A 24,489-nucleotide genomic window follows, 5' to 3' on the forward strand; every position below is an offset into this window, starting at 1 on the left:
ACACTGTGGAAGCTGTTGGGGTTCAGAGTGGCGGGAATGTTTAAAGAAGGAAGGAGTACCAACTACTAACCAATGCAGCAGAGACCACATTAGGGCTGAAAAATATTCCATGGATTTGGAAAGTTAAAAGTTTCAGAGAATGCAGGGGAGTCGGGGTGGGGGCAGTGGTGGTGGTGCTGAGGGGAATGGGGAGAGAGAGGGAGAGAGAGAAGGAGAGAGAGAAAGACAGAGAGAGAAGCAGAGCCAAGAGAAGGTTTATTTTAAACCCAAATTTGTTCATAGACTGAAGGGATGGCAATAGTCTTCAGGGATGGCCTGGAGATAAAAAAGAGAAGGATAAGTGATTGAAGTAAGGCTCTATGTTCTAAGAAGACTAGATGAGATGGTATGTCTGATACATGAGGACAGTGGTAAGAATAACTATGGATGAAGATATTAACGTATCTGTAGGCTTGGATATGAAGGCAAGCAAGAACTTGGATGAATTTACCTACCGTCCCTGGGTTTCTCTATGAAGCAGTCATATACAGAGTGTGAAGAGGGCAGAACTGTAACAAAGGGCTTCAAGAAAGTGGTGAAAGGTTAAAACAGGCAATGTAGGAGATGGAAAAGGGTACTGACGAGGGAAGACAAGTGAAAAAAATGTTTTGTCAACTACTTTTCCTAGATGGTTCTCTTGGGAAAAATGATGATTAACATTTGGAAAATATAAATCAGGGAAAAGAGCACTGTGGGGATAACAGGCCTCTTTCCATCAATTGAGTCCATGACTCACCATCACTTAAGCATAACAACTCAGAAGACTCACGTGAAAAGTAAAAATGATTAAAAATTATTCTAAATAAAAGCATCATCAAATTTTGCTATTCTTACTAATAGTAGGGCCTTTATTTGCTCTTTTGCACATGTAACTACTACGCTTTCTCAATTGCAGTACCATTTTTTACTTATTTTGCAATTATCTTTTCATCTCAAAAAAGAATATAAGACATTCTATAAGGCATTTTGAAAATCTTGGAAAACAAATAATAAAAATGGGGTAATTAATTACTAGGTTCCCATATTTTATATTCCATTCCTTATCTATTGCTGACAACCTACTTCTTCGACGATTTACATTAAATGATAGAGCTTTAATTCCTGTAAGTATACCTTGCTCGTAACTCACTAATTCGAACTGATTGTTGGCAGAAAGTAGTATGGGTTGATAAGCTGAAAAGCATTATATAACACATAAGATGTCTTAGGACTCTTAGAAAGGTATTTCAAATTTAAGTATTAATCAACATACCAACTTTCTTCTATTCTGATTGCTATACATTTAAAGAAAACAATTGTAGTTGAATCCTAAATTGTAATTTACATATTTTCCTGAGGTAACCTCACTTTAAATAATGAAGACTTCATAACAATAACAATATAGCAACATCAGTATCTATTTTACTTGACACATTTTGGCACACATTAAAAAAAGAAATTTTTTTTGTTAAGATATACTACATACCTATTGTACCAATTGAACAAGAGCCAGTTGAGTCCTTCTAGTTGATATTCCCTGAGTTGATTGCCATTTTTATAGTCCCTGGATTGATCTATTTTCTTCCAAATATTAGAAGGAGGACGGTCCTTTGTGGAAAAACAAAGAATGAATGCTGTTTAAATCTTCCATGTATCATACTGATGGCAAAAAGCATTGGTTTAAAAATAACCCTAAGAGGCATAATAGTGTAGTGCTATGATTAACTTTTACCTAACATTTAAAGGTCAAATTAATTCTATACAACTCTTCCAGAAAATTGAAGAGGAAGATATATTTCCTGACTCATTCTATGAAGCCTTGATACCAAAATCAGACAAAAACATCACAAGAAAACTACAGACCAATGTCCCTCATGAACAAAGATGCAAATATTAACGCAATTTTACCAAACTGAACTTAACAATATATAAAAAGGGCAATAAGATCATGACCAAGTAGTTTTTTTGTTTTTTTTAAACTAGGAATGGAACGTAAGTTTAAAGCAGAAAATTAATCAGTGTTGATCAACAGATTAAAAAATAAAAATCAGCCAAGTGTGGTGGCTCATGCCTGAAAGCTCAGCACTTCTGGAGGCCAAGTGAGGAGGATCACTTGAGATTAGGAGTTCAAGACCAGCCTGGGCAACACAGGCAGACATAATCTCTATTTAAAAAAACATAAAACATAAAAACCAGAAATAATATGATACTCTCAGTAGATGCAGAAAAAGTATATGAGAAATTCAACATCCACTCCTAATTAAAACTCATCAAATTCTGAATAGAAGGGAACTTCCTTAACCTATTATGGTACAGCTATGAAAAAGCCAAAACTAACATTACACTTAAAGGTGAAAGACTGACTGCTTTCCCCCTAAGATCAGGAATAAGGCAAGGATGTCCTCTGTGACAACTTCTATTCAACACTGTACTGCAGGCATTAACAAGTGTAACCAAACAAGAAAAAGATAAAAGTCATCAAGATTGAAAAGGAATAACAAACTGTCTTTATTTATATTATAGAAGACATGATTTGTCTATGTAGAAAATCCTGTGGAATCTACCAAGAAAGCTAAACTAAGTAGTAATTTTAGCAAGGTTGCATAATACAAGATCAATGTGCAAAAGTCAACTGCAGTCTACATTATGGCAACAATCGTGAATATATTTTTAAAAAACAATAACAATTTTATAATAGCATTCAAAATAGCTTTTGATATTCATGGTACAAAACATTTCTTTCAAAAGAAATCTATAAGCCCAGAAGTGAAACATTATATGTAAAAGAATTTTATTCACTTATATATACAGATACATAAGACATAAATTTTCTGAAGATTCCTGAATGGGAATTCAAATAACATTATCCTGGCCCCAAATTAGTAGGGTCTCAGTGGGAGAAATAAGTTTCTGAGAAACAAGCAAAAGGTCTCTTATTGTCTTCTGCTTTAAAATTATACTGTTACTAATCAACAAAATTACACTTCTAACAATTATCAGGATAATCAGGTGTGATATTGTGAAATATATATTTGGTCTTCACTCCTATTTCCTGGCATACAACTCTTGATATTCTTGGGTTCTCCAAAGTGCTGCTTATTTGTGTGCCAATATTGCTGACTGACAAATTCAGGTGAGGCTGGTCACCAGAAGGACAAAGGCATGATTAGAGGGGAGAATGAGAGGAGAGGAATGGGAAGAAAAGGAGAGAAGGAGGGGAGGAAGGAAGGAAGGGGAGAAGATCAAGTTGATCACCAATGGCCATTGGATGACTGAATCAATCATGCCTATATAATGAAGCCTCCATAAAAACCCAAGAGGACAGGGTTTAGTGAACTTTCAGGGAGCTGAACACTTCCAGGGAGCTAAACATGTGGAGACTGACAGAAAGGTGAATAAGAACTCATTTACATGCCAGGAAAGTGGCAAACCCCAACTCTACAGGGACAGAAGCTCCTGCACTCAGACCTCGCCCTATGTGTCTCTTCCTCTGGCTCTTTGTTTGTATCCTTTAAAATATCCTGAGGAATAAACCGGTAAAACTTGAACGTCTTCCTGAGTGCTGTGAGCTGCTCTAGCAAATTAATCAAACCCAAAGTGGTGGGTAATGGGAACCCTAACTTGAAGCCAGTCAGTCAGAAGTTCTGAAGGCCCCTGGACTTGTGACTGGTGGAAAGGAGGGGGCAGTCTTGTGGGACTGAACCCTCAAGATGTGGGATCTGATGCTATATCTGGGTAGATGGTGAATTAGAGCTAGGTAGAACTGAATTAGAGGACAGCTAGCTGGTGTCCACTGTAGAACTGACTGCTTGCTGGTCAGAAGAATTCCCCACATATTTTGGGGTCACAGAAGTCTTTTGTGTTGATTGTTGTGTTACCCTGAGAGCACAGGAAAAACACAGTTCAGGAGAGTTTTTCTTAAACATCAGGTAAGTGTATGGTAATTGTAAATGGAAAACAAAAGAGGCTATCAGTATACAGAGAACAGGACTGGTTATTGAAGCTCTGCTGCTACTTAATACAGGTGTTTGCTAAAGAAAACATTTTTTAAGTGGTAGCCAATGAGCATTAAAATAATTAACATATATTTTAATTGCTGCTTAAAATAATTTCTGCATTAGATCATGTTCTGTGCAGCTTCTTTTCAGCAATCCAGTCACCATTAATGATTCATTAGTTTGGGTCAGGGAAAAATTTCATTTACAGAATCTCAAAATACTTTACATGACTTACATGCTATTTTATTTAACAGCAATATACTGGCAAAAAGAAAAGAAAACAAAACAAAACAAAACAAAATCTCCTATATTATTTAACCATGACAGACTAGCCTTGTTGTCATCAATTTTACATTAATTAAGGGGATTAATTCTATTGGCTGAGCCCCCTTTACCAAGGTCTATAACATATATTTAAGGCATCTCTAATTTTTGAAAAGCTCCAGAAGAGATTCTGATATGCACCTGTGACTGAGAATCATTGATATAAAGACATAGCTTATTCAATGAGGCTTAATGTTACCACCAAGGCATAGTCCCCACCCCAAAAGAAAATCTTTCTTTTACAACGTTCCTTGACCCACTCCTCTCTGAATTAGGTGATGCTTCTGTTTTCTGGTTCAAGGAATAGCATTTAGAAGGTAAAAGGAATGGGGGTAAACTGATACGCTTTTGTTAACAGCCTATGGGCATTACTGGAAAATAAAGTAAGAAGACCAGAAAATAATATTAGGAAGATCAGAAAATAGTTATTATAAAACAATATGATCTCTTCTATGGAATATTTAATTCATTTCCTTCTCTTATGTCACATCTCCATGTTTATCAGGGCAGCTTTCCTCACTTTCGTGCTAATCAAAAAGGAATCTGCTCCTGTCTTTTCACATATAAACTCCCTCTTTAGCTTTGGCTCCCAAAACTAGACTCACATAGTAACAAGTCTGTTTAAAAGAAATGAAAGTAAAACAAATTACATAATTATTAGCAATATTGTAACTTACATAAACAAGTGCTAAGATTTCATAAGGCTGTCTAAAACAGATTCTTACCAAACGTCTTGTGTCAGGCCTTGAAGCTTGCAGTTGTTCAAACTCTTCTATTTTTGCAAGATCTACATCTTCTTTCAGTTCCCAAGTACTATCTTCATATGGCAATGAGCACCATTTTACTAAGTAGTAAATAACAGGCTGTAAAAAAATTTTTTTCATTTTACCATTTTGAAAAAGACACTAGTAAGAAATAGTTTAAACAGAGAATAAAGTACTAGGTCTTAATACTTGGAAAGTTTCAGATTTTTCTTACTTAAAAAGTATTTTTACCAAATATTTACCTCACCAGTATCCTTATCTTCACAAAAAGAGACTTCTAACACTCTGTCTACTTCAACGTAGTCTGGATTAAATGGTTCTTCTTCCATCTAAAATTAAAAGGTAACTTAATTGACATCTGACAAAGAAGTGGAATGATAAAAGGACAAATTTACCAGCATTTCACTACAGACCTTGTAAGTTTGATTTTAATTAAATGCCCAATAAATGGAATTCTTCCATTTTCACTTCCAAATGATAGCTAGGATATCATGAATAATGTTGTAAATAATAAAACCAATCAAATAGTATTAAAAAATAAGGTACTCTAGAAGATACATGCTTTAAAAAATTCCTGAAAGCAGCCTCTATATCTTTCCTTTATTCTTTTCCTTAGGTTGCAAGAGTTGAAGACCATGCATCCCATTGTATGCTCATTTCTCAGCTGTCTCACACAGGCTTTATCTTTACCTGATGGTTCTTGTGCTCAAGACCCACTTATTGAGCCGACTATAAACTTTACTGAGGTACCTCAAACTCATTTGCACTCAGTTACTCTTCAACCCATACCTCCTCCTACATTATCTAACTGGGTAATGGTAACAGAGCTTCCTCTCCATAGCCCACGCTCAGTGACACAAGTCAGAAATGAAGAAGTCATTTTAGATTCCTTCTTTTTCTTTACCCTCTACATCTAGTAAGTAACCAATTTGTACAGATTCTACTTTTAACTCTGGGATTGGTTCCTCCTTCCTCATCCTCACTTCTTACTTGAACCTTTACAAATAACCCCAACTACTGTCTCACCTCCCTTTAATCTGTTTTTCACAATGTCCCCAGAGTTATCTTTCTCAAATATAAATATTATATATCGTTCCTTTACTTAAAATTCTTCACTGACTCTCCCCTAATTAGTCTTAATGAAAATTTAATGATTATTAATTAATTCTAAAATCTTCAGCTTATTAGGAATTTCTAGATCATAGTGAATAAATGAGATATTTAAGGTGATGGGAGGACCTCCCAGCATTCACAAACTCACAGGTCATTAGAATAATTTTTTTTTTTTTTTAAATAGAGATAGAGGTCTCATATGTTGGCGAGGCTGGTCTCAAACTCTTGGCCTCAAGTGATCCTCCCAAAGTGTTGGGATTTCTGGCATGAGCCACCATACCCAGCCCACATTTTTTATGTGAAATTAATAATTACAAATGGAATAATAGTAATTATGTAGTGAAGATATCTGGCAGATACCACCTTAATCTAGTGATTAACCACCAGTACTGGGGTAGAGAGGTATCATGTACCATCTTATATCATTCACTAGAAGAACAGACCATCACTTCTATGGCGTTCTTTTAAAAAATGCCTAACCTGGATCATGAAGAAACCTCATACAACCCCAAATTGAGGGGCATTCTACAAAATTAATGAGCTGTACTCTTTAAAAATGTCCAAGAAATGAAAAACAAAGAGGGACTGACTAAAAGAGATATTACAACTAAATGTAACGTGTTGCTGGATTAGACTCTGGACCAGATAAAAATACACACACACATACACACACACACACACACACATTTTGTTATAAAAACACTAGTGGAACAATTAGTGAAATATGTATAAGGTCTGTGGATGAGATAATAGTATTACATCGATGTTAGTTCTACTATTTTTATGAAAGAGAATATAGTTGTTTTTAGGAAATATATACGAAAGTGTCTGCAATGTTAAAATGGTTTAGAAAAAGACGTGTGTATGACAGAGAGAGACAGAGAGACAGAGAGAATGAATACAAATGATAAAGCAAACATGGTAAAATGTTAACATTTTGGAAATCTAGTTAAAATAAATGCGGGAATTCATTGTACTATTTTCGTGACTATTTTGTTTAGAAGAAAACGTTTTTAGAATTCTCAAATTAAGAACTTAAAGTGGCTCTAAAAGGAGTCTATTAGAAAATCTGGACCAGGAAAGAACATCAGACCATTTAGTCAGGCCTATACATGTAAATTTTTCCAGTGAGGTTCTGTTCACATACATGAAGCTGGTATAGAAAATATGCAATATATTTCATGTACTGAAAAATCTTATTTTCCATTTACTTGCTAGATTATCACTTCCTCCACTTGAATAACTTTGCTGATATATTCTTGGTAATAAACCATACTCACATTCAACTCTAAGTATTGAAATATATGCTAGTTAAAAAATACAAGCATGATCTACCATTCTGAATTATCAGTGTTCCTGTTTCAAACAGTTTCCAACCTAATTTTGAGAATAGAAAAATACTATATGTAGGTAGCATTTGTATTCAAATATCAACACTGGAAGTCTAAGAATTAAAATAATGTGTAATTTTTGATAAATAATGCTACATGTGTTCAGAGACCAACACATAATAGTCTTATTTATTTTTTTCTTACATCTGCAAAAAAGTGTGCTCTTTGTGCTTGTCTCAATTTGAATCGTTTGATTTTCTGCTGGATCCTTTTATCTTTCAAAAGCTGCTCTTCTGTGGCCCACTCACAGTGAAGATAGGAGCTAAAATTTTTATAAAAATAATATATTAGAATGATACAGATAAGCATTTTAAGATGTATTTTAAACCAAACTATTATAATTCTTCAACTTTACAAATAGGTAGTTCATCAATTAACTTTAATAGAATTCATATCATTTCTAAAATAAAGTAATTGTGATCCCTATATGCTAAGGAGGTCATAGTCTAAAGGTATACAATTTGCCATATAGAAACAGAACAGTAAAATGATCAAAAGTCTAATCACAAGATGTGATTTATCTATTATTTTCTTTCCTATAACAGTTTTGTCGTGATCAGAAAGCTAACTAGTTTTGAAACTAACGTGATTTAAAACGCTTTCATGGAGGTACAAAGAGAAGTTGGAAAATACATAAAAAGAAGAGTAAGTGATTTTTCCCTGGTTAGCAACTCTTACGAGTTAACTGACCTACATCCAAAATTAAAATTAAAAACTTTAAGGTCAAATCATCTCATTGTGTACATCTGACATAAAAACCTAAAGATCAGGAAAAAAAAAATTGTTTTTAAAGAGATGGAGTCTCACTATGTTGCCCAGGCTGGCTTCAGACTCCTAGGCTTAAGAGATCCTCCTGTATCAACCTCCAGAATAGCTGGGACTATAGGTAGATTAGAAATGTCTTTTATAAAAACAATAAAATCTGAAAAGTTCAACAATACAATGAATGCTGTCCATAAATTATAAAAGTATATTTTATAAAGATTCTTGCATTTTGATGTTAATAATTAACATTTTCTGGAAAATAAACAAAATTTAATTTTTTTTTGTCTTTTTTTTTTTGAGATGGAGTCTCGCTCTGTCGCCAGGCTGGAGTATAGTGGCGCGACCTTGGCTCACAGCAATCTCCGCTTCCCGGGTTCAAGTGATTCTCCTGCCTCAGCCTCTTGAGTAGCTGGGACTACAGGCACGCGCCACCACGTCCAGCTAATGTTTTGTATTTTTAGTAGAGATGAGGTTTCACCATGTTGGCCAGGATGGTCTCAATCTCTTCACCTTGTGATCCTCCCACCTTGGCCTCCCAAAGTGCCGGGATTACAGGTGTGAGCCACCCCGCCCAGCCAAATCATTCAATTTTAACATGAAAGGTTTTCAAATGGGCCCTTTTCACTTTTTAATGATTCTTGATTTATACAGGTATAAATGATAAAAATTATAAAAAATGTGGATAAAATGAAAATCATAATTTTAATTTATTAAATAAAGTAATTTATATGTAAATCAACATCTTTCTTTTATTTTTCTAACTCAAATACTTACTAATTCTTGTATTTTACAAAAAATTCTTCAGTATCAATCATCACTCCAGGTGATATCTAAGAAAAGAAAATCAGTAATGGTGACTCTTTTAAACAGGCCACAGAATATGAAGTGTAAAATGTAATGTACCAGTACTTACTTCCTTTTTTACAATTCTAGAAGATAGAATTTTGTCTACAATTGCAGCATCTTCTTCACTCGGATTCTCCTATGGGAGGGAGGAAAGAAATAATGACAACACATTCTGAAAGATCTTTTAGTTGCCACTTTGTATGTTGATGAACATACTATAATTCAACAAATATTTATACAGCATATGTGCCAGACACTATGTTACATGTTAGAAAAACAAAAATGAAAAAAATATAGTTATTGTCCTTTTCATCACCTGCATTATCTCTGTAGCAAACATATTGTGCTTTTTAATGTGCTAGTCATTATTCTAAGCATTTTACATATATTAATTGAATCTATTATCTTCATTGTTATCATTTCCATTTTACAGATTAGGAAATTTAGGCATAGTTAAATAAGTACTTTCTCAAGGTACTCAGCTAGTGACTGAGTGGTTGGCTCATAATGCATATAAGGGGGACTTAAAAAATTAAAGACGAGAGAAGTACATATGGCATTCAGGCAAATGTGTTCATAAAACAGAGGAGTGAGTGCTTATGGAGAAGTAGCAGGAAACAACACCAGAAAATCCAGACAAAGGGGTTTACACACTGCTAAAAAGGCATCGTTATTTTTGTAAGGTTCAGGAAACTATTACAGGAGTTTTCAGTAGAAAAATAATGTGATTAGACTTGTAATTTAGAAATATTCTGCAGAAAAGATAGAATTTCAAGAACATATATTTAGGAGGTAGAAAGTATAGTGACAACCTGGATGAAGAGGCAAAGGAAAACGAAGAGAGGATGAATTCCTAGGTTTCTAATTTGAATGACTCAATTAACTAATAATATGGAATCCAGAAGGATTAAGTTGGAGCAATTTTCAGAAGAAAAAACAATACAAGTACCTTATAGAATTTATGTTGGTTTAAAATGTTTTGCAGTCATAATTCTAAATATGCTTACCACAAACAACTGTAAAGGCTGTTCACCAGGTAAAGGAGCTGAATTCTTTTTTATTTTCATAGAACCTTTAACCTCTTCTTCAGATTGCTTCCCTTCTACATCTTCTGCGTATTTTTTTCTTTTAATTTGTCGATTTGATCTTCTTTTCTGTAACGAACCACAAGGATCAGATTTATATAATTTATTTTGAAGAAAAGTTCTTAAAAATAATTACCCCTAGAGTTGGCGGTTTTGTATATTAAATTTTCAACATGATACTCAATGCTCATCTTTTCCTGTTTTGTTTTTAATTAGAGGAAGATTATAATTTGCCATTTGCCACAGGCTTACAATCTTCCTACAGTTCTACTTTCTATAATTTCAAACAACAAATATTAGTAATACTTTTATTATGTTAATTTGGAAATCATTAAGAATAAAGAGATCCCTCTTTTTTTAAAAAATTATTTCACAGGTTGGGCAAAATATATTTTATTAGTAATACCTTTATTACTACATTACTTATCTTTAGAAACTGTTGTTAAGAATAAAAAGGTATCTGTTTTATTTAACTATTTCATACCTTGGGCAATAAATATTTAAACTATTAATAATTTCACAGTTTTAGTCCAAAACGTAAAAAGTGTATCAGATGAATACTGGGTATAGAATTGGGGGTATAAATCTAGAAGAATAAATTCAATAGTATTTGCCAAAACACATGAAACTGTGTTTAAAGCAGAATAACATAAAATATTTTAAAAGAAATGCACAAAATAAGCAAGCATTAAATCTACCAAATAATTGTGAATGAGAGAAGAAACGGTTTCACTAACTTTAGTAGCTTTCCTTAAATATAAAAAAATCACTATCATCACACAAAACTAAGCCTTTTACAAGGTATTACATGTAGTAAGATAATTTTTAAATAATCTAAGTAATTTTAAATCTGGAATCAAATATACATGGCTTTACTTACCTCCCTAAATATCTAATATTTTTTCAAAAGTTTTATATTTCAAGGAGAACTTAAAAAACAAAAACAAAGTTACATCTCTTTTAGTGTTTCCACAATAAAGATAAAAACTCAGGTTGGTTTCAAAATCCCAAATGACTTAGATTTATTTTTTAAATTTCCCTTGTAATCTCATGGGGTAGAGACATTTCATGGGGGTAGTGGCATCTCAACCAACTGTTCAATTGCTTAATATGTGGCAAATCTCTCTCTTCTTTTTACTAGTCCAATTTCTTCTATATATTTAGTAACTTCATGACACTTCCAAAAAATGGAACCAGCAAAATAAACCACAAGTTCTTTTGGTTTCTGCTTGTCTTCTATTTGGCAGGTCTTTAATTTACCTTCATAGCCATGACGAAAATAGCTGAGTCACTGTTACAGTGTGGTGACAAACTATATGCATGCAGTCATGCCTCTGCCCCTTTCTCTTGTGAGTAGTAAAATACTGAGAGAAAGAAAGGCACTCATATGGTCAGTCAAATGTACTAGATAACACCATGCCTCATTAGGATGGGTCAAATGTTTCTTGGCCATGAAGACGTTGACATTTCAAACCTCAAAGTAACACAGCCTGGTGACATATAAAAATCCTAATTAAAGGGCTAATAGAAACCCAATTTTCCTTCATCCTGTTTTGAAAAGGATATGAATTACTTACTATTCTCTGGGAGGGGGGAATTCTATGGATTACTAACACTAGGCTAAAAGAATATTTAGAATTCTATTATGGGCACCATATAGATCTTAATGTTCAAGAATAGTTTTAATTAATAAACAACTGTGACATATTATCAATGTCTCATTAGGCATGACTTTTAAATAATGAAATTTGAGACTAGTTCAGTACATTTTTAGAAAATTCTGTTAGATGTTTTCAGCATTAGTTTCCTTTCTGGTCATTTAGACATCTATTAGTACTTAGAGACAACTCACTTAGTTTTTAGTAAATAGCAAGTGAGTGACCTCAAAGAATCTTTTAAGCTCACAAAAGTCCACTCGGATAGAATGAAGGTTACTTATTGTAAACTGTTCCCTCATCCTACAAAGACTTTGTCTAACAGATTAATTTAAAAGTGTATGAATTACGAGATTATAGAAGATTTTACCGTAAATTATACTCCACTAGAGGATATAGTTACACATTAATTAGGTAAAGCCAAATAAGGTATCATTCTCACCAATTATCATTACCTGCCATACAACATCGCTACTAGTTTAAAAACATAAAAATGAATCTGACTTCTACATTTTTGGCATGTGCTTTTTCTGGCTTTCTTTCTCCATGTTTTTTAAAGCACAACTGGAAATCTTGATAAACTGTCCCTTCTAATTTCTTATTTTTAGCTTCTTAAGTCTTAAAGGCTTCAAGAGATCAGTCCATAGCACTTCACATAGGAGGTCAGAAGCATGTTTTAAATAATATAGTACTTCACTATTTTAACGTTGCACTTGTTTCCTATAATATTCCCAATAGTATAATCTGTTGCAGGGGCATTTTTCTTTGTAATTTAGGTCTCTAAATATAGTTGGACAACTGTAATATTCTTTATTAAGATTAAAAGTAACAAAATTAAATACCAAATCACATTTTTAGATTTCTAACTGATTCCAAACCTTAATTAGTTTCCAACATGGTTGAAAGCTACATGGATTTTTCCATCATTTATTTAATTACACAATCAAATATATCAACAATATAGATTTATAACTATTAGAAAATATTTTTACCTTCACCATTTTTTGTGTGTGTGTTAAAGCAACACACCTGTCAAAACAACCTAATACTACAGTGAAAAACATGGAAGAAATGTTCATGTTGACCTAGCCTACCATTTCATTGTTTGGAAATTACATAACGGAAAAATGGCCAGCATTATTTCAGCAAAAATTAAACTAAATGTAATCATATGGAATAAGTTAAATATAAGTTTGCCTAAGTTAAGGATAACATATGATGAAAAAGCCAGGCCATGTAATATTAGGAGCTTCAGTCACTGCCCTTACCTCAACTCTTGCAGCAGCCCAGGAGCCTTGAGCCACTACTCTCCCATTGGATAAGAAGCTGCATAAGGAAGAAGAAAGGCCATTCAGGGGCTTTCTGGCCCCATAATTCACAACTGCCACCACCCCTACGGCCTACAGTCGTACTTTAATTATTAGAGATCAGAGGGTGGCCTGAATTATTATGACCTTCACTATAAATAATTTTAACTTCACAGGGTTATTTTGAATATCCACCTATTCAGAAAAAAAAAAAAAAAAAAAAAAAAAGAAGGCAAAATGCATAGTATTTCTTCCGTCTACGTTAGGGGATTTTTAATATAGTCAGTTATCTTTTCTTCACAGAAACAGACCAAAGGAATTATTTCTAGGAATGATTCAATCCATTTGCTCTGTCGTTTGTATGTGATTTAAAAAATTACTATGTCCATCATGTTCATTCAAAAGAATTCTATAAGCACAGGATAATATCATTAAATACTCCTCCATGCTAAAAGCCATCAAGGACTTTGTATTGTTACTTAACCTCTCTGGGTTTCAGTTTCATTATCTGAAAAATGGGGGTTTGGAGAGGATATGTTAGTTTCCTCCCACATCTAATATTCTATGGTAATATTACCAGGACATATTGTAATAATGCTACTTCACAACTTGTACCATACTACAAAATGTATTTTTACTTCTAAACTAAAATGTAAATATCTATAAGGCAATATTATGCTAACTAAATCATTCTAACAGTGTTTCATTTCCAGAAAAAATTGTAATACTCACTTGAGAGTCTTGATCTTTTAATGTATGCTGTGGCATCTGTTCTGCATCAGATATTTCATCTGAAGACTCATTCTTTCTTTTTTGTTTCTTACCCAATGTAATAATGAGTTTGCTGTTTCAAGAGGAAAAGAAAAATAAGAATTCTTTGAATTTTCCTAAATTTGATTAAATTAAGATTGTCATGATAAACTTGTTTCCACTTTATATCACTTGCATGTCCAACTAAGGATGATAATTATCCTGAAATCCATGTTGACATTTTCAAAACATAAACTCTATTCTAATGGAACAAACACCATCCAATTATACGTTTGGAAGTATAATTAATGTACTTAAAAGTACAATTAATGCACTTCTAAACACAGAAAGGCAGTCAAGTAGGCTAGGCGCAGTGGCTCATGCCTTGTAATCCCAGCACTTTGGGAGGCCGAGGCAGGTGGGAAAAGGTCAGGAGTTCGAGACCAGCCTGGCCAACATGGTGAAACCTGTCTCTACTAAAAATACAAAAATTAGCCTGGTGTGGTGGCGGGCGTCTGTAATCCCAGCTACCTGGGAGGCTGAGTCAGGAGAATCGCTTGAGCCCGAGAGGCAGAGGTTGCAGTGAGCCAAGACTGCGCCATTGCACTCCAGCCTGGCAACAAGAGCAAAACTCCATCTCAATGAATAAATAAGCAAGCAAGCAAGCAAACAAACAAATAAATAAATTTAGTGGGTAAAAAAAAAGGCAGTCAAGTCTTATTTGTTTTTTAGGCTTAAGACTACTTTTCATAGGAAAAATGTGAGGTGATACAACTGTATTTATTATCTTGCAGATTTGGAATGACAGATTTTTTTTCTCTTATTAAATTCGAATCCACTTATTATCCTTGAATCCCCCTATTTGTTAAAAGCCTCTACTTCCTTCTACTCTACAGGAGAAAGACAATTACTTAAGGCACTTTAACAATTAGTTGTTATTTAATTCTTTAATTTATGTTAAGGCTTATCTGTACTGCATGTTCCTAAGCATAAGAACTATTATTTTTTATATTCCTATAGCATGTGTGTGTCAGTATATCTTTATATATGTGTTTATATATATATTGATATTTACTCATATACACGTCAGATGGAGCTATCTAAAATGAAAGTGGTTTTTTTCTGTCTTGATGAGAGGTATAAATACATAACTCTCACATTTCCTTATCTGCTTCAACAAATGCAGGGGCATGATTTTAAATCATGGTAATTATTAATCAGCAATGTACTATTTTAAATATCTGCAAAATAAAAATGGAAAATCTCCCAAATACTTTCAGATATGATTTATCAAAAAGATATCAGAATTCTTTCAACAACTATTTATTAATGTAGGAGAATTTGGAGGTTAAGAGCATGCACTTTGAAAACACAGGGTCAAGATTTAAACCCTGACTCCATCATGTACTTATCTGTGAGACATTGGGCAAATTAGTTCTTTTAGCCTTAGTTTCCTTGCCTGGAAAATAGGGATACCATAATAACTACATCTACTGTTGCTGAGAATTAAGTGGCATAATGCATACCAGCTTTCAGCACAGTCTTGAAATTGTATAGTAATTTCTCAACTAATGCTAACAACTTCTAAATATTCTATGCCAAACACTTTCCTAGGCTCTAGGATTTGAAAATATAGTGACACAGTTCCTAACCTTAAAGTGTCATAGTTAGACTATGATCACAGCTAAAATGCCAAAGTGGGGGTTAACACAGGATGCAAAGTGAACACGAAGAAGTGCTCATGGTTATTGAAGAGTAAAGGGTGCTTTACAGAAAAGATAACATTTGATATGATGAAAAGAAGTTTAACAGGTAGTGAAAGTGGTAGAGTACAATCCAGGCAGACAGATACCACAGAAGAGGTGAATATGCAATGGTAATAGCGTGAAAGAAATACACAGAGTACCCCAGAAGGAGGTGGCAGACAGCTGGATAAGCAGAAAGCGTGAAGATCACAGAAGGCCTTGTATGACACACAAAGAGTTCACATTTTAAGGGCATCTTTTAAGCTCTTGAGAGCAAGAATTTAAAAGGAATCTGTCTTGTTCATCACTGGCAACAAATGTTTAATGAACAGGCAGTGAGTTATTTTGAATAAATTAAAAAAAGCATTTGGAAGATATAAGAATTATAAGCAAGGGGGTAATGTGACGACAAGGAAGTGAAATGCAAGGCAGGGAAACCAATGATAAGGCAAATGACAATTCAGGGGAGAGATAAAGAGTGTAATCTAGGGTTGTGAGAATGTGGATGAAGAGGTAAATAAAGATATAATTTTTTATTGTGGAAGCAGAACCAACAGGACTTGGTTATCGACTGGATGACTAGACTTGAGGCGAGAAAAAGTTATAGAACGCTTTCTCCCTATATTATTCTTGTTATTGGTATGATTACCACATTCAACAGAATAATGGTAATTCTTACTGGGTGTCTCACCTGCACTCTTCTGAGTATGTGAAGAAAGTAAATAACAGTAAGAAATACTGCTTATGTTGGAAGCAGGAAATCAGAAGAAATACAAAGATATTCTGAAGGAACATTAAGGAACCAACCATAGTTACACTTCATTCGCTCTCGCCACTTTCACTGTTTATTTCCTCTCTGTTCTAGTCCCTTTTCCTGCTCTAGTTCCTTTCCTAAAATAAAAATCTCCCTTGAGGCTATATTTACTGTTAGATTCCATATGATCTTGTTCTTCCCCCTTTGTATCCATAGCTCTCAAAAGAGTCATTTCCATTTCATTCCTCAACCCACTATAATCTCAACTCTTACAACTACTTTTAATATTCATAGCTTCCATTTATTCAGTGTTTACTATGAGTCACCCTCTGTGCTGACTTTACATGCATTCTCTCACTTGATGTTCACACAACTTTAAAAGGGAAGTACTATTATTTTATAAGAGGAAATTGAGGCTTAGAGAAGTTAAATAACTTGCTCAAAGTCACACAAATAGTAAGAATAGAGACAGAAACTAAGTATGCCTCACTCCAAAGTCTAAACTCCTAATGCTTAAGGACTCAAAAGACTTTTAAAATGCAAATCCAACGGAACTTGAAAAAAAAAATCCTAACATGTAACTAAGTCTTTTTTTTTTTTTTTTTTTTGAGACAGAGTCTCGCTCTGTAGCCCAGGCTGGAGTGCAGTGGCTGGATCTCAGCTCACTGCAAGCTCCGCCTCCCGGGTTTACGCCATTCTCCTGCCTCAGCCTCCCGAGTAGCTGGGACTACAGGCGCCCACCACCTCGCCCGGCTAGTTTTTTATATTTTTTAGTAGAGACGGGGTTTCACCGTGTTAGCCAGGATGGTCTCGATCTCCTGACCTCGTGATCCACCCGTCTCGGCCTCCCAAAGTGCTGGGATTACAGGCTTGAGCCACCGCGCCGGGCCGCAATGTGTAACTGTTTCCTTTTGGCCCCCTTCCTGGCTCCCTGACATGAGAGTCTTCTGGTTCTCACTGAACTTGGTTTTACTAAATTTTGGCTCTTCTTCCTGCATCTACACCTTGAATGTTAGTTTTCCGTAGGATTCAGTCATTGACAATTCTTCTCTGTCAGCCTGTTAAACTTTGGTTTCTCTCAAAGTTCTGTCTTCAGCCGCCTTCCTTCTCTATATACTGTTTGTCCCTGAGAGATTTCATTTAATCTATTCTTAACTACCAACTAGAAGTTAAAGATCCTCAAATCTCTTATCTCTAGTTCAGATCTTTCCCCCGAGCTTCACGTTCAAAGAACTAATTGCTTATTAGACATATATATGGGTATCTTATAGGTATTACAACTTCAATATGCCTCCAATCCAATCTCTCATTTTCCGTAAAGCTATCAGTGCAAGTCTACTAATATTAAAGTGTAACGCAAAGTCAGAAAAGTGCACAAATAAGAGTACTGCTCAATCAATTTTCTCAAACAGAAAATATCTGTGTAGCCAGCTTCCAGATCAAGAAACAAGACATTAGTTTCCCAGAAGCCCCCTCTCATGCCTCTCCCAGTAAGAACCTCCTCCTAAAGGTATCCATCACTTTGCTTGTGAATATTTGCTACATCCTAAGACACTGGTGCAGATGATATTTAATGGCAAAGTAAGGGACAATACTAAATAAAACTGGGTAGTAAAAATACATATTTGATACCTTCTCCTACTTGCTATCAATCTCCAACTTAAATGTGTATTTTCAACTAGTCTGTAGATGAGAACAACATACGGAGAGTGTAGTTGTTTAAATAACAATCTCCCATGAAATGGAAATCATGGCCTATTAATACCCTTCATATATTGCTTAAAAAGGTATTTTTTCAATGTTTGGTAAGCTAAATGAATTATGTGAATGCACATTCTGATGCAATATCTTTTATGTGGCTGCTTAAAGACTCAAATCCCAATGAAGAAAACTTTCAATGAAATGAGAGGCAGAGATATTTAAATATTTTTTTAAATTTACAAATGACTGTAATCCCAGCACTTTGGGAGGCCGAGACGGGCGGATCACGAGGTCGGGAGATCAAGACCATCCTGGCTAACACGGTGAAACCCCGTCTCTACTAAAAAATATAAAAAACTAGCCGGGCGAGGTGGTGGGCGCCTGTAGTCCCAGCTACTCGGGAGGCTGAGGCAGGAGAATGGCGTAAACCCGGAAGGCGGAGCTTGCTGTGAGCTGAGATCCGGCCATTGTGCTCCAGCCTGGGCGACTGAGCAAGACTCCATCTCAAAAAAAAAAAAAAAAATTTTACAAATGACTATGAACTGGTTCCGCTATTCTTTTACAATAGCATAAGGGGATTAAATGAAGATTCTCTAAGGACAAAGGACCAAGCTGCTTAAACATTATTTTTATAGATAAATATTACCTAAATCTCTAGAAAATACTAATAAATACTAACTACCAAATAAATCTTAAACACTTGCCCTTTTGAGTGGTGGGGTTGGGTTAGATAAAAATGTTTCCCATCACACCTTAGATAAGCCTTTTGTTATACTAATTATTTGAAAATTTTACTTAAAAACAAAAAAGCAACTTTCACTTTATTTTCCATATATTCTGTATTATTCTTCCAACATTGTTCTACATGTCTGGAATAGCATCATGAATTCATTAGTCATTTTTAACAACCCATGCAAAAATCGTTTTCAGATTCTAACTTTGTAAGAGATATTTCAGATATATAGTATTTCCCTACTAAACCTTCTAAGTCCAAAACATTACACACGCCTTTTCTATTTAAAAAGGGTACATATCCATGATAGGAAAAAAGTCAATTCTGAAATCATTTTTGGCTGATACAATTCTGGGTTAATTCGGGTGGCATTTCAAAATTAGATTAAAAAAAAAAAAACAGTAATCCTGAGTTAATAAAAAAATAAAAAAGAAAGAAAGAAAGAAAGGAGTATAAGTATGCACCCCGTAGTTCTAGCTACTTGGTAGACTGAAGTGGGAGGAGACTTGAGCCTAGGAGTTCTAGGCCAAGCTGGTAAACAAAGTAAAACCCTATTTCTAAAATATTATAAATTTTTTTAAATAAAATGATCTATCTAGAGAGAGAGATTTTAGAAATAGGGTTATTTACAATGAACCTTGAAAACTATAAATCTTACCAATTTATTACAGATTCTAAAATGGCATCTAGGTAATATTATAGAGAGGCATAATTAATTAGGCTGGTATCAGATCAGCAGTGCCTAAACATTTGGGGAAAGCTTAGTGAAAGCTATTTAAAATACAGATTCTAGACAGGCGTGGTGGCTCATGCCTGTAATCCCAGCACTTCTGGGAGCCGAGGAGAAAGGATCACCTCAGGTCAGGAGTTCAAGATCAACCTGGCCAACATGGTGAAACCCCATCTCTACTAAAAATACAAAAATCAGCTAGGCGTGATAGCACATGTCTGTGATCCCAGCTACTTGGGAGGCTGAGGCAGGAGAACCGCTTGAACCTGAGAGGCGGACGTTGCCGTAAGCCAAGATCCGCACCACTGTACTCCAGCTTGGGCGACAGAGCAAGACTCTTGTCTCAAAAATAAAATAAAATACAGAATCTTTATGAGAAAATGCCCAACAAACTCAAATTGATGTACATTCTACAAAATAACTGGCCAGTATGTTACAAAAATGAAAACATCATAGAAGAAAAAAGTCTGAGGAGTTATCCTAAATTGAAGGAAACTAAGGAGATATGACAACAAAATTAAATGTTGGATCCTGAATTGGATCCTGGCCAACAAAAAAAAGGGAACTCACAAAACTTGCATGAGGTCTGCAGATTAGTTAACAGGATTATTAAAATGTTTATTTCCTGGTACTGATAATTGTGCTATGGTTCATAAGATGTTAACATTTGAGGAAGGTGAGTGAAGAGCTTAAGGGAACTCTGACCTATTTTTGTACTTCTGACACTACTTCAAAATAAAAGTCAGACAAAAATAACCCAAACAGTTTTGTGGGTCCCAAACCCAGGATTCTGATCTAGAAACGAGGACTCCAATATGACTTTAAAAATATTCCCCAAGAGTTGTGGTGCTCTACCAGGTTTGGGAACCACTGGCTCAGAGAGTAAAAATTAGTATAGAAAACTCTAGGAACAAATATTCAGGATGATACAACTATTTTATATTTATAGAACACTTACAATTGTAAAGTGCTTTTGCCTACAGTACCTCAGTTGATTCTGAGAAAAACTCTGAGATAGGCAAGGCAGGTAGGTATTGGTCCCACCATACAGACAGGCAGTGTTCAGTTCCAAAAGATGATCCCCTTATTCCTAGATTATGATTTCCAACATATCTTACTAATTTTAAAATAAAATGACACATATACTTCAACCAGTCAACAGATATTTAATATCAATAAACTTAGTGACTCTCTAAAGAGAAATATGAAACTATATTATCTTTTAGTAAATTTTAAATATTAAAATTTACCTGACTTTCATAAAACCAGAAATATCTATTATCTATACAATGACAACAGATAGCCATAAATGTTATCTGAAGGAAATCAGATGTTTCAGTAGTAGAAAAAATAAAATCAGTTAGGCAAAATACCCAATTGCTATAGAGCACTCCATTCTTCCATCATGGATTACAAAGAGTTTACTACATTAATTCTAAAATAAAATTTCATTATAAATACATGCTTCAAATAAACTGATAGTTTGCTGGTTTAAGGAGAAATATCCCCAAAGAAAAGCAACAACGTGACACAGAATAAATTAACAATAAAAAGCTTTATGCAAATTTTGTTCTTAAAAACATTAAAAGGATCTGTTATCAATGTTAGCAAAATGTAGCAACAGATACACTCAGGCAAGGAAAAAACCTAAATATCAAAACATGGGTTGTTTCTGACAGCAAAGGGCAATTTCAAACTAAAGTATGAATTTGAAATGTAAATTCATTTGATAAGTATAGGCAGTAGAAAACCACAATGTTTATACTTAATATGCCTATATTTGATTTTCAGATGTAATTTATGCACTTATTTCAGTCCTGCCCAAGTGTTAGTAGTACTTGCTGTGCAACAAGCTGTGTTCTATACTGCATCAGTCTGTAATTGCCCCCTGTTGATTCTCTCATTGCAATAATTGGACAAACAATGAATCTTACCCAATTAGTCCATTTGTTGTAATTAATACATCCAATTCATCATAAGAGAAGAAAAAAGGCAAAAATACAGTGTCACATTATTTTTTCTTTGCAAGCCCAGTGAAAGGTACTGAGGCTTTCTAAGTCCTCAAATATAAACTCAAAACACACACACACATACACACACACACACACACACACACACACACACTCTCTTAACTCAGTGAAATGATGCCCATTTAAAGTTCAACTCATAGACCCAAAGCTTAAACTCATCTTAGAAAAACAAGCAAGTTTTAAAAGGGAGTTAAAACTGTAATCCTTAAATATGTGAAAGTTATATTGTATTATACGCTTTTGGGAACTTGGACTATTACTTCCTGTTTAAAGCTGGACATCCTTTTTCAGAAAGGCTCCATTTACTGAGGTATTTAATGTAAGAAAGAAACAAGGATCCAAGTTGTTAGCTAAGTATTAATCAGCCAATACATTTATCTGCACAGCTGAATTCTTAGAAGATACGCATTCTTGGCCGGGCGCGTGGCTCATGCCTGTAATTCCAGCACTTTGGGACGCCGATGAAGGTGAATCACGAGGTCAGCAGATTGAGACCATCCTGGCTAACATGGTGAAACCCCGTATCCACTAAAAAAATACAAAAAATTAGCCGGGCGTGGTGGCGGGCGCCTGTAGTCCCAGCTACGAGGGAGGCTGAGGCAGGAGAATGGCGTGAATCCCGGGAGGCGGAGCTTGCAGTGAGCAGAGATGCGCCACTGCACTCCAGCCTGGGCAACAGAGCAAGACTCCATCTCAAAAAAAGAAAAAATAAAAATATATATATTGTTTTTTACATATTAACATCTCTGCAATCAGGAATCATTTAATAATCAATGACATGCTATAGTTTTAACTGGCAATATTTGTCTTCTACTGACACATAAAATTAACGGTGTGTCTGTTTTATAATCAGTGACACTTTAGATTCAATAAAATATGGTACATCTATTTGTCAATGATAAACCTTACTAGCATGATTTATATAAAAGTACCATTCTTAAAAATGAAACTGCAAATCTTATTTGAAATTCATAATAAGTTACACACATATCAACTCTTTCTGAGGATAAAGATGTTTCAGATTTTTACTAAGTTTTGTAATTTACATGCAAGCAGTAAAATCCGCAAAACACTTTATCAGATTGGCTTTAAAAAAACTGTTGAACTTACATGGAGACTACTAATGGTATGCCTAATAATAAAAAATTCATAATAAATTTATACTATGCATTTTGACAACTCTTTCGTTTATCATATACCAATAAACAAGACATTTATATTTAATTTGAGCATATATTATTTCAAAATTCCTATTAATTTGGAAAGCTTGCAAGCAGGGCCTCATATGTCACTTTAACAAGAACTATGAAGTGACAATTTCTAATGATACGTCTTATTTTTCCCTCAGATTTTGTTCATCTTATTTTTCCTTTAGATTTTATTATATAGATAAGAACATCTCTGTAAAGACAAACATGTGGACATACATGCTAGTTTTGTTAAAAATACACACCTATACATGTATGTGTGTATATATATGATAGCACATAATTAATAAATGTTATTTTCCTCCTTTCTTCTTGGAGGTTCAAAAGACTATAGCAAACACAGACACAATATCATTTTGAGATATAAATTAATGTTTTATTGTTTTTCTTCATAACATGACTTATACTTAATTCCTACTAGAGTCTGATAAGTATCTCCAAATTTAGACATGTTCTGTTTTAACTAAAAGCTACTTGTAGTACCTGACAACTACTATTCCTGTAACACATACAGAGGATAATTATGGTTAATACAAAAAGGAAAAGAGTTTAATCATAAAGGACAATAATTGATTAAATTTACAGGGCTATGAGAACATTTTTAAGTAACCAAAAGCATTCTAGTTATGTCAGCCAGATAATCTATAACAGAAGTAAATTCCAACTGACGACAACATGGAAACATAATTTAAACGTCAAAGTAATAAATCATAGGTTTAAAAATACTTCTATCAAATCATGTGAAATCCCATTCCATAATCTAAAACCAAACAGGGCCATAAGAAAATTCTACTGGAAGTCTTAGATTCTAAAATAAATTAGTAAATTCATCCTAACTCTCTACTATTACTAAACTATTAGTTATATCTCTGTGGTTTTATGAATGGAGTAGCCTCCATTTCTGTTTTCAATTTAACAGATCAAGTTCAATCCTTTGGTGTCATTTAATATTTAACCTTCTTTCCATCCATCCATCCATCCATCCCATAAAATTCATCCCATTCCATTCATGGAGCATCTATTATGTACCTACTACTACTGAAGGATACTCACTATTTTGTATGAAAGGCAGCTTTCAGAACCTGACTGCCAAGATCACAAAAAACACCTAAGCAGATAAAAGTCTTCCAGGCCTACCTCACCCTTCATTTTGCACCTGCCATTTCAACTCACACCCTTCCACATAATCACGAGCAACTCCCTCAAACTCCAGGCACATTTCAAACTATATTTATCTATCCTAAATGCTACTTTAGTTAACATGATCAACAGAGGCATGGTCATGCCAAAATAGCCATTAATAAGTTAATCTATTATTCCCCTTAACAAGTAGCAACTGTGTTTTCCTGCTTAATTTTTAAGCTGATCTTATTTAGGAACAGAGCCTTAATGGAGAGAACTGAGGTAGCTGAATGAGTATGGGCTTGAAGAAAGGGGTGTGGCTCCTGGCCTTGGCTTTTTCCTTAAATAGCTATGCTATTTGTTTTCAGAAAACAATAATGACTAACATTTACTGAACACTAAGCATATTCTAGGTACTATTTTACATATTATTAACTGATTTAGTCCTCA

The 24,489-nt window shown here is 34.3% G+C and overlaps 1 protein-coding gene across 22 annotated transcripts in view; it reads right to left on the minus strand.

Annotated features, from left to right (window-relative positions):
• CHD9 (chromodomain helicase DNA binding protein 9) overlaps positions 1–24,489 on the minus strand; it is a 276,773-nt gene that overhangs the window by 91,344 nt on the left and 160,940 nt on the right. For 21 of the 22 annotated variants that reach the window (XR_002519241.2, XM_021931967.2, XM_017953359.3 and 18 more), the window contains 8 exons: positions 13,999–14,110; positions 10,227–10,373; positions 9,287–9,355; positions 9,148–9,203; positions 7,753–7,870; positions 5,347–5,433; positions 5,066–5,203; positions 1,505–1,626 (listed from right to left, as the gene is read on the minus strand). Coding sequence is in view for 21 of the 22 variants with exons in the window: in XM_021931967.2 (XP_021787659.1) it covers positions 1,505–1,626; positions 5,066–5,203; positions 5,347–5,433; positions 7,753–7,870; positions 9,148–9,203; positions 9,287–9,355; positions 10,227–10,373; positions 13,999–14,110 (849 nt within the window). In the remaining variant the exon portion in view is untranslated. Of the gene's footprint in view, positions 1–1,504; positions 1,627–5,065; positions 5,204–5,346; positions 5,434–7,752; positions 7,871–9,147; positions 9,204–9,286; positions 9,356–10,226; positions 10,374–13,227; positions 13,280–13,998; positions 14,111–24,489 lie in introns of those variants that run through there. The other variant, XM_021931972.2, reaches the window with a different exon arrangement.

Source organism: Papio anubis, chromosome 18 (assembly GCF_008728515.1).
Source record: "Papio anubis isolate 15944 chromosome 18, Panubis1.0, whole genome shotgun sequence".
In the NCBI taxonomy this organism is placed as follows: domain Eukaryota; kingdom Metazoa; phylum Chordata; class Mammalia; order Primates; family Cercopithecidae; genus Papio; species Papio anubis.